Genomic DNA, 13,960 nt, shown 5'->3' with positions numbered 1-13,960 from the left:
ACCCCAGGACTCTGAAACAGGGACCCCGGCCAGTGCTGACCCCTGGGATGCCTGTGATGCCAAAGTGGTGAGCCCAGAGAAGGGGAACCTGTGGGATTGCCAGGAGCCCCAGCAGCCCAGAGAGGGGAACACCAATACAAACCTGACCCGCAGCAACCCAGACAGGGGGCCTCCAGGAGCCCAAAGTGGAGAGACCAGAGAGGGGAAACTAAGGGTTGGGGTTTCTTGCTGAATCTTGGTCATTTGTGTATTTTGGGGGAATAAATCTTGGTGTCTTGGAGGCTTACATGGGCACCAAATTCCTGGTGACTTCTAGAGTGTGCAGGCACAGGGGCCAACATTGGAACTGCAATAGCTCAGGGCAAAGGTGACCAGAGTCAGAGAGAGACACCCCTCTGAGGACAATGGTCTCACCATCAGCATTTTCAGGCTCATGTGAATGCAGCAGCTTCATGGGTATCACCCAGTCCAGCTGCCATTTTTCCTTATATGTACTCCGCCTAGAATGTTCTCCCCTCTCTTGGTCCCGGTTTACTGCAATGCTCCGCCCCTGTTACCTCATTGGTTCCCCAGTTGGCTGCCCCTCCTCTGCACCACCTGTGCTCAGTTCCCATTGGCCCTTGGCCCTCAGACCCGCCCCTTTCCCCCCTTATCAAACCCTGTGTCCTCAGCCCCATTTTGTCTCTGTCCCTGGCCCCTCTACATTGCAATAAACTGCGTTTGGAGCTGTGCACACAGACCCGTCTCTGGCCTTGTCCATCAGCAGGTTAAGCAAGCGTGCTCTGGGCTCTGGGAGTGCAGGTTGCTCATAGGGGCTCATTGTGGATGTGCCGCAACACCAGAGATGGACTTGGGCAGGAGGAACCCCTTAACCCAATGTGCTTATACATTGTATTTTTCCTCAGACCAGAATTACCCATTGCCAAACCTTGGCCGGATGGAGGAGGAGGCTGTGAAGAAGAGGAAGATGCCCCAGGACACCCAGGCAGGTGAGGAGGAAGTCAGTGCCCCTTTCCCCCTCTCTCCTGCTCCAGCCCAGCATGGCCCCTGGCTGCAGGACAACCCCTCAGCCAATGCCGTCCTGCTTGGGATGCACTGGGGAGATCTCTTTCCCCTTCCCTGTGGCACGGAGGCAAATCCTATCTTCACCTTGTCCTTCCTCCCCCAGACAAGGAGCTGAGGATGGAGACCAGGGAGGACAAATCTCCAAGGCAGAACCTCATGGAAGAGGCTGTTTTGAGCAACACCACGGGGCAGGAATCCAAGGGGGAGGAAAAGCCCCTGAGATCCCACAGGAGGAGGGCCTGCAAATCCAGCCCAGGATGCTTTGAGGGGGAAATGCCTACCCTGTGCCAGGAATGTGGGCAGAGCTTCAGCCAGAGCTCAGAGCTGGTGGCTCATGAGCAGCTTCGTGATGGGGAGAAGCCCTACAAGTGCTTGGAGTGTGGGAAGAGCTTCAGGCAGAGCTCCCACCTGATCAGACACCAGATGAACCACACTGGGGAATGGGCCTACGAGTGTGGGGAGTGTGGGAAGGGCTTCAGCTGCAGCTCAAAACTTGTCAACCACCAACGCATCCACACTGGGGAGAGGCCCTATGAGTGTCCTGTGTGCCAGAAGAGGTTCCAAACCAGCTCCAATCTCCTCCTGCATGAGAGAATTCACATACAGGAGAGGCCCTTCCGTTGCCCCGACTGCGGGAAGGGCTTCAAGTACAACTCCCACCTCATCAGACACCAGCGCATCCACACTGGGGAGAGGCCCTACGAGTGCCCCATTTGTGGGAAGAGCTTCACCCACAGTTCTAACTTAACCAGACACCAAAGGAAGCACCAGTAAGGGAAGCCCTGCAAATGCCCCAGCTGCAGGGAGAGCTTTGTTCCTGGCTTCAACTTCATAATCAATTGAAGTACCCATGTTGGGAAGAGACCTGTGATCCATGTTCACTGTGATCCATGCTGGGAAGACATCTGTCCCTTTTCCTGCCCCTGCACCACATGATGTGGGATCGAAGAACATGAGGGTCTGGCTAGGGCCGTGTCATTATATTCACTCTCTTCTCAGGTCATTGCCAGGGTCACGGAAGGGTCTCTTTCTCTCTCCCTGAGGAGAAGGGTGTCCTTCCCAGGCAGGAGGAAATACATGGCCAGGATGGCCCAGTGAGTTGTGTTTTGGTTTTCCCTGTGGAAAGTTTTTCTTTTCCCTTCTGTTACCAGTATTGATTCTATTCCTGTTTGTTGTTTGTCTCGTAGCTGTTCCCAGTAAACTGTTCTTACCCCAGCCCAGGATCCTTTTGTGCTTTCTATGGGAGGTGGGAGGGCAACGAGCGGCAGCGCGGTTTTAGCCAGAGCAGGAAATTGGGGAATCCCATTCCTAAACCCCAGCCCGTGGAAACCAAGCATCCCAGCTGGTCCCAGACCTGCTGGCCATGGCAACAGCCTTGGGAGCGGGTCCCTGGCTGGGGCTGTGGGAATCTCTTTCCTCTGGTGCCCAGGGACAGGACTGGAGGGAACGGCTGCAGCTGAGTCGGGGCAGGCTCAGGTTGGATCTCAGGAAAAGGTTTTTGCCCAGAGGCTGCTGGGGCAGTGCCCAGGCTCCCCAGGGAAGGCTCCCAGCTCCAGGGCTCTCTGAGCTCCAGCAGCGTTTGGCCAGCGCTGCCAGGCCCAGGCTGGCATTGTTGGGGTGTCCTGTGCAGGGCCAGCAGTTGGACTCCAGGATCCCAATGGGTCCCTCCCAGCTCAGCCAATTCTGTGGATCTGGGATCCCATGACCCTGGGGATGGGGCTGCCAATGGTTGCCATGGCAACGGGCTCTGGCTGCAGGGCTGAGCTGGTGTCCATGGCAACCACCCCAGGCATGGGGTCTGCATGGAGCTGCCAAGGGACTGAGCATGGCAAGAGGGGGCTGGGGATGGTTGCCATGGAAACTGACCATAGCAACAGGGGACTGGGGATGGTTGCCATGGAAACTGACCTTAGCAACAGGGGCTGGGGATGGTTGCCATGGAAACTGACCTTAGCAACAGGGGGCTGGTGATGGTTGCCGTGGATACTGACCACAGAAATAGGTCCTGGTGATGGTTGCCTGCTAAGGATCAGATTTGTCACAGACACTCAGAGGGGTTCCATGGGGGCTTTCCAAGAGTCTCCATGCTGTTCAAGAGCTGGAATGTCACAGGCAGAGACAGGGGCTCCATGGACACCTCCCAGGGGTTTCTGGGGATGGTAAAGAGCCCTGTGCTCAGAGACAGTCACAGCCATTCCATAGTGACATCCCAGGAGTCCCCAGGCTGCCAATGAACCAGGATGCCCCAGACACTCACAGGGGTTCCTGTCATGGGCACAGTGGGAGCTTCAGACAAAGCTTATTGGAGAAGCTCCCGTTAGGACACGACATGCAGAGAGGACCCCCAATAGCCCTCACAGATCCCCAAATATCACCATTGAGTCAGAGATGACACAGATTCAGACCAGAAAGCTAAAGGCTAAAAGCCACTTCTTTTTTCAATTATCTTCTTTTATACCTTGGTTTGCTACAGGTGGATCTCATTGATCATTTATTCAACACATTTAACATGATTGGCTAATTAAGACAACATCCTTCAGCAAACAACTTTATGAAAAAAAACCATCTTATTACAAATACCACCTGTGGATAATTTACAATTCTTTTTCTTCAGCTCTCGAAAAGTTCCCAGAACAATTCATGGGAAAGCTTATTATTTTTCTCTGTCTCTGACCAGATTGTCATATCGACACCCAAGTACCCCCAAGGACCTCCAGGATTTCTAAGCTCCTTTTGTGAGAGGAGCCTTGGAGCAGCTGCTTCCAGTCCAGTCCTCAGACTTTTCAAGTGTTCATGTGTAAAGAATTATCAAGGTAGAGTTAAACCTTTACAGAATTTGTCCCATAGGATTAAGGATGGCAAACCAGTGATATTTATATAAATATCTATTATAGCAATCATGAGACAAAATTATCTTAATAAGAAATAATTACACCAAGATATAAGAGTGGTAACATATTATATTGTATAGAGCACTTGGATGTGATTTCAAAGCAACTTTATTAAAACAAAACCAGTTATTTAAGCAGAGATTGATGTCACTCCGCCAGACCAATGACCGTGGGCAAATCCCTTTGGTTCAGCCTGGAGCAGTGACCTTGAGGGTTGTCCCCGCTCCAGGGAGGAATCTCCACAACCCCCAAGAAGGGAAATGTGAGGAGATACTGCCATTACAATTTGGAATGGGGCTTTTCTAGTCTGAAGTGCTGCCATGTCAGTCAGATGTGCCCAGGCTGGGCCAGCTCAGCAGCTCTGCAGAAGCTCTCAGTGCAGTCCCTTGGTTGTTCCTTTCTCTAGGGATTTTTCCAGCTCTGCCACAGCTACAGCTCCCTCTGAGGATGTGGAACATTGGGATGGAGGAATCAGGCTGCTTTCAGCATTATTCACCCCAAAAGCAGCATGACCCCCCCCTCCTTAATTTCCCACTGGGGCTTTGCAAACAGGGCCTTGCTGGAGTTGTTGGAGCCCATTGCAGGCAGAGCCTCCTGCTCCAGCAGGAACTGCCTTTCCTGTGCCATCAGCAGGGCAGGTCCCGCTGCAGGAAAAGCCCCAGGCCAGCCCCAGCACAGGGAAGGGCTCGGGCACAAGGGCAGAGTGCCGTGCTGGGAGCTGGGCCAGGCAGAGCCTGAGGCACCAAAGGCACCTTGGCAGCAGCAGCTGCTTGCAGGGCATGGCCAGAAGCCTCCCTTGGCAGCCCGGCCTGGTGGCCAGCACTGCAGAGCTGCTGCATCAGGGCTCATATCTGCCTGGGCTCTGAAAAGCCACTTCTGCTCCAGGAGCCTGCCTGGGAAGCCATTGGCCCCAGCACCTTGGGGACAATATATTCATGACAAAACTCTTCATGCCAGCAGAGACAAGGCAGGCGCAGAGGAAAGGGGAGAGCCAGGCCCAGGGGACAGGGCTGCCATGGTGATGGCTGTGAGGTCACTGCCCCTGCAGCAGCCTGGCTGCCCTCAGCAGACATTCTGGCCAGAAGCTTTGTGAGGGCACCCAGCACATCAGAGAACCCACACAACAGGAATTCTGTGCTTGGGGATGAGAGGGTTTCATTGGGTCAGGTTGCACAAAGCTCCTGCTCTTGGAGAATTCCTGGGATGAGGAATCCACTTCTCTGGAAAAATAATTGCAGTTTTGTGCCACTCTCATAATTGGAAAATATTTCCTCCTTCTAACAAATGAAATCCACCCTCATTCAGTTCAGAGATACTGGCCCTTGTTCTGTCACTGCAAGATTTGGGAAAAAATAATTTCAACCACTATTCTTCCATTTTCACAGACTTTGGAGAGGACCCAGAAATCTCCCAAGATGGGGTTTGGAGGCCTCATCACATAAGCAGGAGGTAGAAGGTGGTGGCTCTGGGCTCAGTGGTGTGGAGACTGAGGACAGAACAGGAAAAGCCTGGGAGGGATTGAAGGGTGGTGTCAGAGAGGCTGGAGCTTTTCTTCATAGAGGATATAATCATGAGAAGGCAATAATGGCACCAAGGGCAGCTGGGGAGGCCCAGACTGGACAGCGGGAGAAAGGAGTTTCCCTGCCAGGGCAGGGCTGTGGTGCAACACGTCCCCCAGAAGGAGCCTGGAGCAGCCCAAGAATTTGTGTGGGCAGGCAGAGGCAGGCAGGAGGCAGAGCTGTCAGCAAAGGAAGGGGCCAGCCAGGTGGGGCAGCCAGGGGATGACGACAGCCTGCAGGGACAGAGGCGCAGGATTGCTCAGGATCAGAGACACATTTGTCTTGCTTGTCCCCAGCTGTCTTCAGTGCCTCCAGTGTTCTTCTCTGGCTTCAACCTGGGGACACTTTCTCAGACCTGTCCTTCAATGGGACCATTAACCCTTCAAGAAATCTTCTGTGTTTCAATCTCACTTTGAGTTGTTAAGAGGTTTTTGAGCACACACTGAGGTACTGAGTCTGATGCAAAGAGCAGCAAAGCCCCAGAGGGTGATTAAAGTCCTGCTGCTGTGTCTGTGTTGCTGAGCTGGGCCGGGCTCCTGGCCCAGAGGCAGCTCCTGGCAAGGGCAGCACTGCAGAGAGACAGCTCTGGCCAGGAGCAGCTCCTGGGCACAGCCCAGCAGGGCTGGGGCACTGCCAGGGCAGCTCAGGGACACCAGCAGGGCACAGGCAGAGCTGACAGGGGCTCAGCACTGGCAGGGGCTGGGGGATGTCCCAGAGGGGGCTGTGTCACAGCAGCACCTCTGTGGCTGTGTCCTAGAGGCACAGAGCAGCTGTGATGTCAGCAAGGGGCTGTGTGACAGCACAGAGTGGGCTGTGTGAGGTCACAGATTGGGCTGTGACATCACAGTTTGTTGTTTGAGGTCAGCAAGCAGCTACACCATCATAGAGGGGAATGTCTTACATCACAGAGCAGGCTGTGACATCATGGCATGGCTGTATGACATAGAGCAGGCTGTGATGTGAAAGTGTGTGCTGTTATATTACGTTGGCAGTATGACATCACAGAGAGGGATTTGTGACATCACTGAGGAAGTTATGACATCCCTGTGTGACTGAGTAACATCACAGGACCAGCTGTGACATCACAGAAAAGTCTGTGATATCACATGGTGAGTTTGTGACATCACTGAATCTTCTGTGACATCACAGTGCAGCTCTATGATATCACAGAATGGTATTCCAGCACTGGCCCATGATATTATTAAGGGGCTTTGTGACATCACAGAGCAGGCTGTGACATCACAGAGCAGTTGTGTGTGTCATCACAGAGTTGCCTGTGACATCGCACATTAGGCTCTGTTATATCATAGGCTGGACATCATAGAATGGACTCTGCCATCACAGGGTATGTGTGTGACATCACAGACCTCCCTGTGAAATCATAGAATGGCTGTGTGACATCCCAGGGTAGGTTGTGTGGTATCACAGCATTATCTGTGACATCACAATATGGGCTGTGACATCACAAGGGGCTGTGTCATCACAGGATGGCTGTGTGACATCACAGGATGCTGTGTGACATCACAGGAGCTGTGTGACCTCACAGGGGCTGTGTGAGGTCACTGGGGAGGTCACTCTGCCCCAGCCCCCCTCACAATTCCCCCAGAGCAGTCCAACACTGCTCGTGCACAGCGGGGTCCCCTGTCCCCCCTGTCCCCCCGCCCCCGGCGCCGCAGCCTCCCCCAGAGGATGTTCCACGAGATCGACCCCAGAGCCTGACACGGGGACGGGGGCTGGGCCCTGGGGGGTGGGACAGGGGGACAGGGGCCCCCCGGCAGTGTCCCCGTGTCCCCCAGGGCCAGAGCCTGGGCCAGGGCTCCTTCACCCTGCTACAAATGAGGGCTTTAGAGCACTGAAAAAATCCCTGCAAGGGATCAGCAAAAACCAGATTTAATATTAAGCAATGGCACCACAAAGTTCTTTGGCAAGAGTCACTCTGCTCCTAACTGGACACTTCAGGCACAGCAATGAAACAAAGCAACAACAAAACCAAACAAAATCCAGGCAATCAAAGCAGAAATGAATTGAGAACTGTCCTTGTGTGTGTGTGTGTGTGTGTGTGTGACACAAGGACAGTGAGGGCAAGGATAAAAGGCATATGGCCTTAAAGCTTAACAGAGCTTAAACTTAACAGGACTGAACTTATACCTTAACCTTAACTGATACCTTAAACATCAGAGTTTAATAAAAGAACAGCACTTAACAGTATTTAACCTAATTTATAACCTATGATTTAGCATTTAACCAAGGAATAACACTTCACAATATTTAATTTAGCTAATAACTTAAATTACACTTAACAACTTAGTAAAAGAACAACTCTTAGCCGCGTTTAACTTAGCTTAGACCTCGTGACGTAACCTTACTTACTGAAAACTGGATATCTGACTGGGTCAGCTATCCAAGGCACTCCAACCCCTCCGAGAGCAGCATTTCTGCCACATTTCCCCAGCACAGGCACTCCTGTGTGCACACAGACACAAAGAGTCAGTGCAAGGCACCTGTGAGAAATTCCCCTGAGGGCAGGAAATGCTCCCTGTGGATGCTTTGGCATCTCCCCAGTGGGTGAAGGGTTGAGCCTGGAGGAGTGGGGGGATCAGCCCAGGCTCTGTCCTTGTTCAGGATCCCCGAGTGCAGCAAACGGGAGAGTTCCTGGCTGGGAGAGGCCCCACTCAGAGGGAGTCGCTGGCCCGGGAGAGCTCCAAGGGGCTCCTTTTGCAGCGCTGTTTGTAGGGCCCCAAGAGAGGGACTTCAGTCACAGCAATGGTTCCTCCTGGCCGCACTTGGCATCAACAGCTTTCTTTGGCAGTGTGAGAACAGGCATGTTGTGGCACTGAGGGAACAAAACCGGTTCCCAGGGCTGTTCCTACAGCAACCAGGAGCTGGTTGGGCAGCAGCAGAGCCTGGAGCAGACAGTGTTTGTGCTGAGCTGCAGAGGAGCTGAGCCCAGGGGCTGTTGGCCAAGGCCGAGGCCCAAGGAGCATTTCTGAGCTGGCCGGGCGGCCTGAGAAGGGGAGGGGGGAATGCAGGAGCACAGGGCTCATGGAATGCATGGACCATTGTGACACCGTGAGGCCTTGTGAGACCAAGGGACCATTGTGACACTGTGGGGCCCTGTGAGACCAAGGGACCATTGTTACACTGTTGGGCTTCATGGAATCATGGAGAGCACTGTGATATTTCGCTCGCCTCATGGAACAGGGGGACCATACTAAAGCTGTATGGTTCCATGGAAGGTAGGGACCATTGTGACACTGTGAGGCCCCATCTACAGAGGGTCCATTGTGACACCAAGGGGCCTCATAGAACTGTGGAGACCATTATGATGCATTGGGGGGTCATGGAACCAAAAGACCATTGTGACACAGTTGATGAGTTCTCCTTAGAAGTTCTGGTTGTAGATGCGAGGAGAAATTAGGTTAGAAATGGTAGGTAACAGCCTGTCCCTCATGATTCTGTCTTGCCACAGATGACAAAAGCAACAGCCGTCTCTCCCCTGGCTCCCTCTGCTCCTGGACAAGAAGCCAAAAAGGAGCAAAGTGAGCAGGACAACCACATGCATCCAGCTGTGCTCACAGCACAGCCCGATCATTCCAAGAGACTAAGTGCCAGTTGTGGGTGCTGCTGTCTTTAGTGCAAGGCAGAGGTGCAAGTTTCTGAGCAGCCAGCACTTTGTGTTGCTGGCCAAGGATGCCGAGTGCTGGAGTCCTGCAGGATGTAGCCATTTCCTGCGGGCAGTGACGGCTCAAAATTGGCCTTTAACCTGTCATGCTGAGGCACCGAAGAGCTGGGGGCTCTGGATGACCCTTTGGCTGCCTGACTCAGTGACGCTCTATCTCTGGGCTTCTGCAGTGCTTTGGCCAAGGGCACACATGGCAGTGCTGGAGATCCCAGGGCTATGTTGGTTTTTCCATCGTGGAAAGGTGTGGTTGGCTTGTGGAAGTGTTCTGCAGTATTCCTGAGGGAGTTCTTCACTCGTACAGACTCTTTTGGCCCAGCTGTCTTTTGGCTTTTGATAAGCTGCAAGGAGATGACTGCACTGTCCCTGAAGCTGTGGGGGGCCATTTCTGTCCCATGTGGCCAAGGAAAGGAACCGCGCAGTTGCGAAGCCTTCTTGTCAGGCAAAAGGCAGAAGCGGCGAGTTTCTGTGGATCTGTTTCGCGGTGAAGTCTGCAGCTTTGGAAAGTGCCTTGGAGCCTGGAGTGGGGGTGAAGCTGCAAGTCCTTGAGTGCGGTCTTGTGTTGCTCTGCACAGGAGGGACGTGTTGAAATGGAGGATGCAGTATTTGAAGTCAGATGGGCAACTTTGTGGCTGGCCAGCTGTGTGGGCCAAAAGGAGCCAGGGGTGCTGCCCGTCCAGAGCAGCTGAACGTGAGGCAGCCTGTGGCCAGGTGGCCAAGAAGGCCAAGGGCAGGGTGGGCTGTGTGAGCAGCAGAGGGGCAGCAGGAGCAGGGCAGTGAGCGTCGGCCTGTGCTGGGCAGCGCTGCGGCCGCAGCTGCAGTGACTGCTGTGTGCAGTTGTGGGCCCTGTGAAGCAGAACGTCACTGAGGGGCTGGAGCGGGTGCAGAGAAGGACACAGGAGCTGGGCAAGGGTGTGGAGCACAAGCCCAGTGACGAGGTGCTGAGGAAGCTTTAGCCTGGACAACGGGAGGCTCGTGAGGGGACCTTCAGCTTCTACTCTCTCCACTGAACTATTTTAGCCACTTTTTGTAGTTACTTTTTCCCCCCTTTTTTTTAACAGCTGTTTTGTCTTTGCTTGCAGAATGAGGTTTCTTCATTTTCTTTTTTTCCCATCCATGCTGCTTTTCCTCATTATTTTCTGCCCTTTTACAGGACTGGTACTGGTTCTGCTAGAATTTTAATTTCTAAGGTGTCACTGCTGTAGGATGAAAGAGTTTTGCATGACAAGACATCATTCAGTGCTAGCACCTTGGTACAGATGAAACTGTGTATTTCTTGGCCAGCCAGTATGGCATTTGAGATCACTTTCAGGTTATCAACGCCTGTGGCTTTTTGCAGCCCAGGGAATCAATTTGTTTTGTGTTCGGGAATTGAGCAGGATATCATTGGCCTTTTATTCCAACTGGTCCTCAGAGATCAGAGGGGCTGGGAGGGGCTGGGCAGCATTTCTGATTACAGCCACTTCAGCAGTGTCAGTGTGGTTGAGTCCAAGAGAAGAACTTGCTCAAGCACAGATGCAGAAAGAGTGCAGTTCTCAGTGCAATGCTCTGGGTCAATCGTTTTCCATAAGTACCTACAAGCTCCAGATTCCCCAAGAGTGTGGTTTATTGCAGTAACAGGACAGCAATCTCAGGATTGCTGCTGAGTGGGGGCACTGCCTACCAAGTTTTGATGTGAGAGAGGACAGTAAAGACAGATTATAGTAGTGAGATCTACCTGTCTGTCTGTCTGTCTATCTATCTATCTATCTATCTATCTATCTATCTATCTATGTAACTTTTACATAATTCAATTTTGCCATCTCTGGCCCAAGGATGTTGGAGGTGCAAACCTCACCTAAAGCATCCTTTTCAGGAGAGGATTAGAGACATGTTCCGTGTACCAGTTCTGAGCAGGCAGAGATGTTTCCCCCTCCAGATATGGGTTTTTTCCCCTCAAAGCTGTTTTCCTCCTCTGGCCTCTTCTGCCCTGAAGTCCCCACTTAATTCTTTAAATTTCTGCTTGTCCTAGAGAGGTGGAACAATTCCATGGTTCAGTGGTGTTTGGTGACTCTGGTCATACATGTATTACAGGACACACGGTTTCCTTCACTGGCATCCCCAAGGGTGTGTAAGTGCATTCGTTAATTGGGCCTTATGAGAGTCTCTGTTACTGCTGGTCAGAATTCTCAGTTGACAAAAGAGGGAGAAAAAACACCTTGGTCCTCTTCCATATACTGAGGCGGCTGTAGAGGCTCTGTGACATACATCAAAGTATCTTTGCACGCATCCCTATCTCCTGAATGACCAGGATTTCTAACAAGAGTGTAGATGTCAGGAAGGCAGGAATGCTGGTGCAGGCCTGAGGAGAACGTGAACTGCAGAAGTGTCTCTCCCAAGGGCTGAGCTCAGCCAGGAAGCCACCTGCAGAGCCAGGATGGAGCTGTGGGACAGGGCTGGGTGTCAGTCACTACTGAAAGACAAAGAGGACATGGCAGGAGCAGAGGGAGGCCCTCACCAGAGCCTTGAGGAATGCCACACCTTCCCTGACAGGCTGTTGGAGCTTCAGTGCCAGATGGCCCCTGATTGTAGTGCCAGGGTCACTTTGGAATCTGTGCCTCCCCACGGGCAGAGAATGACCCAGGAGAGCAGCAGCACAGAGCTTTGGGAATGTGTGAGCCCATCAGCCTTTGAGTCTTGGCTCACAAATATCACACAGGAAGTCGAAACCCATCGTCTCTTGCTTTCTGTGCAGGTCTTTCTAGAGAAAGAGCAGGAGCAGACTGCTTATCAAAGATGCCATGCCAGGCTCAGGGAGAGCTGTTCCCAGCCCGAGAGCAGGAAGAGCAGCTCAGGCAGCAGGTGGAAGAGCCACAGGAAATGACCAGGTAAGCCTGACTCGCGAGGTGACAGAGGGAAGGGCAGGAAGAGGGGCATAAAACAGAGCTCTTGGGACTGAGGAGGCCAGGAGTCCCACAGGCACTGAAAGCACAGAGCCTTGGAATCTGCAGAGATCAGCACTGGGACAGGAGGTTTGCAGTGGAAGCAGAGGTGGGTAGGGAAGCAGAAAGTTCGTGGCTGAATAGATGTGATTTTGAGGCTGCAAGAGGAAAAAGCTGAGCCTGATGGCAGCTCCCAGTCACTTGCTGTGCATTTGTGTGTACAGGACATCAAGGCAGAGCCACAAGCAGAGCTGCCCGAAGCTCAGAGTGCCATCATGGCAGTGAAGAGAAAGAACAAGGAAGACATGAGAAGAATTCAAGAGGAGATGAATCTCCATCAGCACAGGGGCGACCAACAAAACCAGGTGAGAGAAAGAATGGCAGCCACTCCGCTCATGAAACTTCCTCTCCATTGCTGTTTACAGACCATCAAGGAAGATGTGCAGGCAGAGCTGCAGGAATCTGAGGCTAGGAAAAAGGCAAGGAAGAAGAGGCTGGAAGAAGAAATGAAAATCATCAGAGAGAAAGTTAATCGCCTCCCTCAGGCTCTACAAAAGCAAGTGAGTGATGGAGGGACAGCCACTGCAGTCACCAAACTGCTGTTTTCTGCCCTTCTTGCTTTTCCTCTGCAGAGCAGCAGGGAGTGGGGCCGTGCCTCTGAGTGCCATCCTGCTCTAGTGTGGATCACAGTCTCTCTGAAGGACATTTCCTGCTGTGCTGAATCTCAGCTGTTGCCCTGGACAGTGGGACTTGTCCTGTGGCCTTTTGGCCAGCAGTCATCCAAATTGATTCCTGCTGGCCTGTTCCTGCTCTCCCTGTTTCTTTACAGTGGAACATGGTGACGCAGATGGAGGACTGAAACAAGCTGTCTGTATCCCTTGTAAATCTGTTCTTTCCCTTTGCTCACAGTCAATGACTCTTGGCTGATAGGGACAAGCTGTAGTCTCTGATTGCTTTGTTCTCTGACTTGAGGTGCAAGTGTCAACATCTCACCTGGCAGACCGCAAAGACTTCCAGAAAACAACTGGCAATGAAGGGCCCCAAGGTTGGCGTGAGGCACAGGAACTGTCCCCACCAGAAGTGCTACAGGTTCAGCACACCTCCATGGGCTCTGGCACTAAACCTGCTGCTGCAGCAGCGTTACCTGGGGGAATCTATTCTGTTGAACCTGGGAATTCGAGCTGGGGCAGTTTGTTCATTTCCAGGTCTGACAGCAGCACGGCTGCTCCGAAACTGGAGATTGAGAAGTACCTGGAGATACTGGGTAAGTCTGGCGTATTTCTTGTCTGAGGGACCGTGTACTCTGTGCAGGTGTCAGCAGAGCTGTACCAAATGCTCCTCCTGAGTCTGGTGTCCCACTGGGGACATTCAGGACTCCCCAGAGGAAGTGCTGTGCTCTGAGGCAGCGAGGGAGCGCTCTGGGTGTTCCTGCTGCCTCTGAGGGCAGCTTGGACTGGCTTGGCTTTGCCTGAGCTTCCCTCTCTGCTAAAGGCTGAAGCACGGATTTTTCTTGAACCAGATGAAGGCTGCGAGCTAGCAAATCATCTGGACAAGTCTTGTGTGCTAGTGGCCAAACTGAACACAATTTTTAGCTTCCTAAATTCTCCTTAGATTCCTGACTCCCAAATAGTCATCAGAGCAAACAAACCTCACAGAAGTTGACTGGTTATGGAGTTTTGTCTTTTTGGCTGGGGATTTATTTTTGTCATTTTTGTTGGGGGGGAAGGGTTGTTGTTTTGTTTTGCTTATTTTTGTGGGGTTTGTTTGTTTGTTTTCTTTTGGTTTGTTTTTGCTATTGTGGTTGTTACTATTGTTACCCAGCTGACCACAAAGGGCTCAGAGCCC

At 52.4% G+C, this 13,960-nt stretch overlaps 1 protein-coding gene and 1 long non-coding RNA gene across 7 annotated transcripts; both read left to right on the top strand.

Annotated features, from left to right (window-relative positions):
- Positions 1-420: 420 nt before the first annotated feature.
- On the top strand, positions 421-2,268 carry LOC135298374 (zinc finger protein 3-like). 3 transcript variants are annotated; one of them, XM_064415942.1, is made up of 3 exons: positions 421-766; positions 906-989; positions 1,169-2,268. In XM_064415942.1, exons 2-3 carry the CDS (start codon positions 938-940, stop codon positions 1,837-1,839), a joined length of 723 nt encoding a protein of 240 aa, XP_064272012.1. In that variant the 5' UTR covers positions 421-766; positions 906-937; the 3' UTR covers positions 1,840-2,268. The 3 variants fall into 3 exon arrangements, with proteins under 3 accessions (XP_064272012.1, XP_064272011.1, XP_064272010.1); XM_064415941.1 differs by having other exon boundaries at positions 421-801; XM_064415940.1 differs by having other exon boundaries at positions 421-989.
- Positions 2,269-3,707: 1,439 nt separating this feature from the next.
- Positions 3,708-12,670, top strand: LOC135298404 (uncharacterized). Of its 4 annotated transcripts, none has more exons than XR_010360385.1 (3): positions 3,708-3,878; positions 11,929-12,061; positions 12,340-12,670. It is a non-coding gene; the product is annotated as an uncharacterized LOC135298404 (long non-coding RNA). The 4 variants fall into 4 exon arrangements; XR_010360384.1 differs by lacking the exon at positions 3,708-3,878 and adding an exon at positions 8,689-8,751; XR_010360383.1 differs by lacking the exon at positions 3,708-3,878 and adding an exon at positions 8,858-8,943.
- Positions 12,671-13,960: the final 1,290 nt, after the last annotated feature.

Source organism: Passer domesticus, chromosome 4, assembly GCF_036417665.1.
Source record: "Passer domesticus isolate bPasDom1 chromosome 4, bPasDom1.hap1, whole genome shotgun sequence".
Classification (NCBI taxonomy): Eukaryota; Metazoa; Chordata; class Aves; order Passeriformes; family Passeridae; genus Passer; species Passer domesticus.
The sequence above is the reverse complement of the archived record's forward strand: the minus strand, read 5'-3'. Positions and strand labels throughout refer to the sequence as shown.

Coding starts and splice junctions, on each gene's coding strand:
- LOC135298374 (XM_064415940.1), top strand. CDS start 440: ATGCAGCAGCTTCATGGGTATCACCCAGTCCAGCTGCCATTTTTCCTT. Junction 990..1,168: donor GCCCCAGGACACCCAGGCAG/GTGAGGAGGAAG, acceptor TTCCTCCCCCAG/ACAAGGAGCTGAGGATGGAG.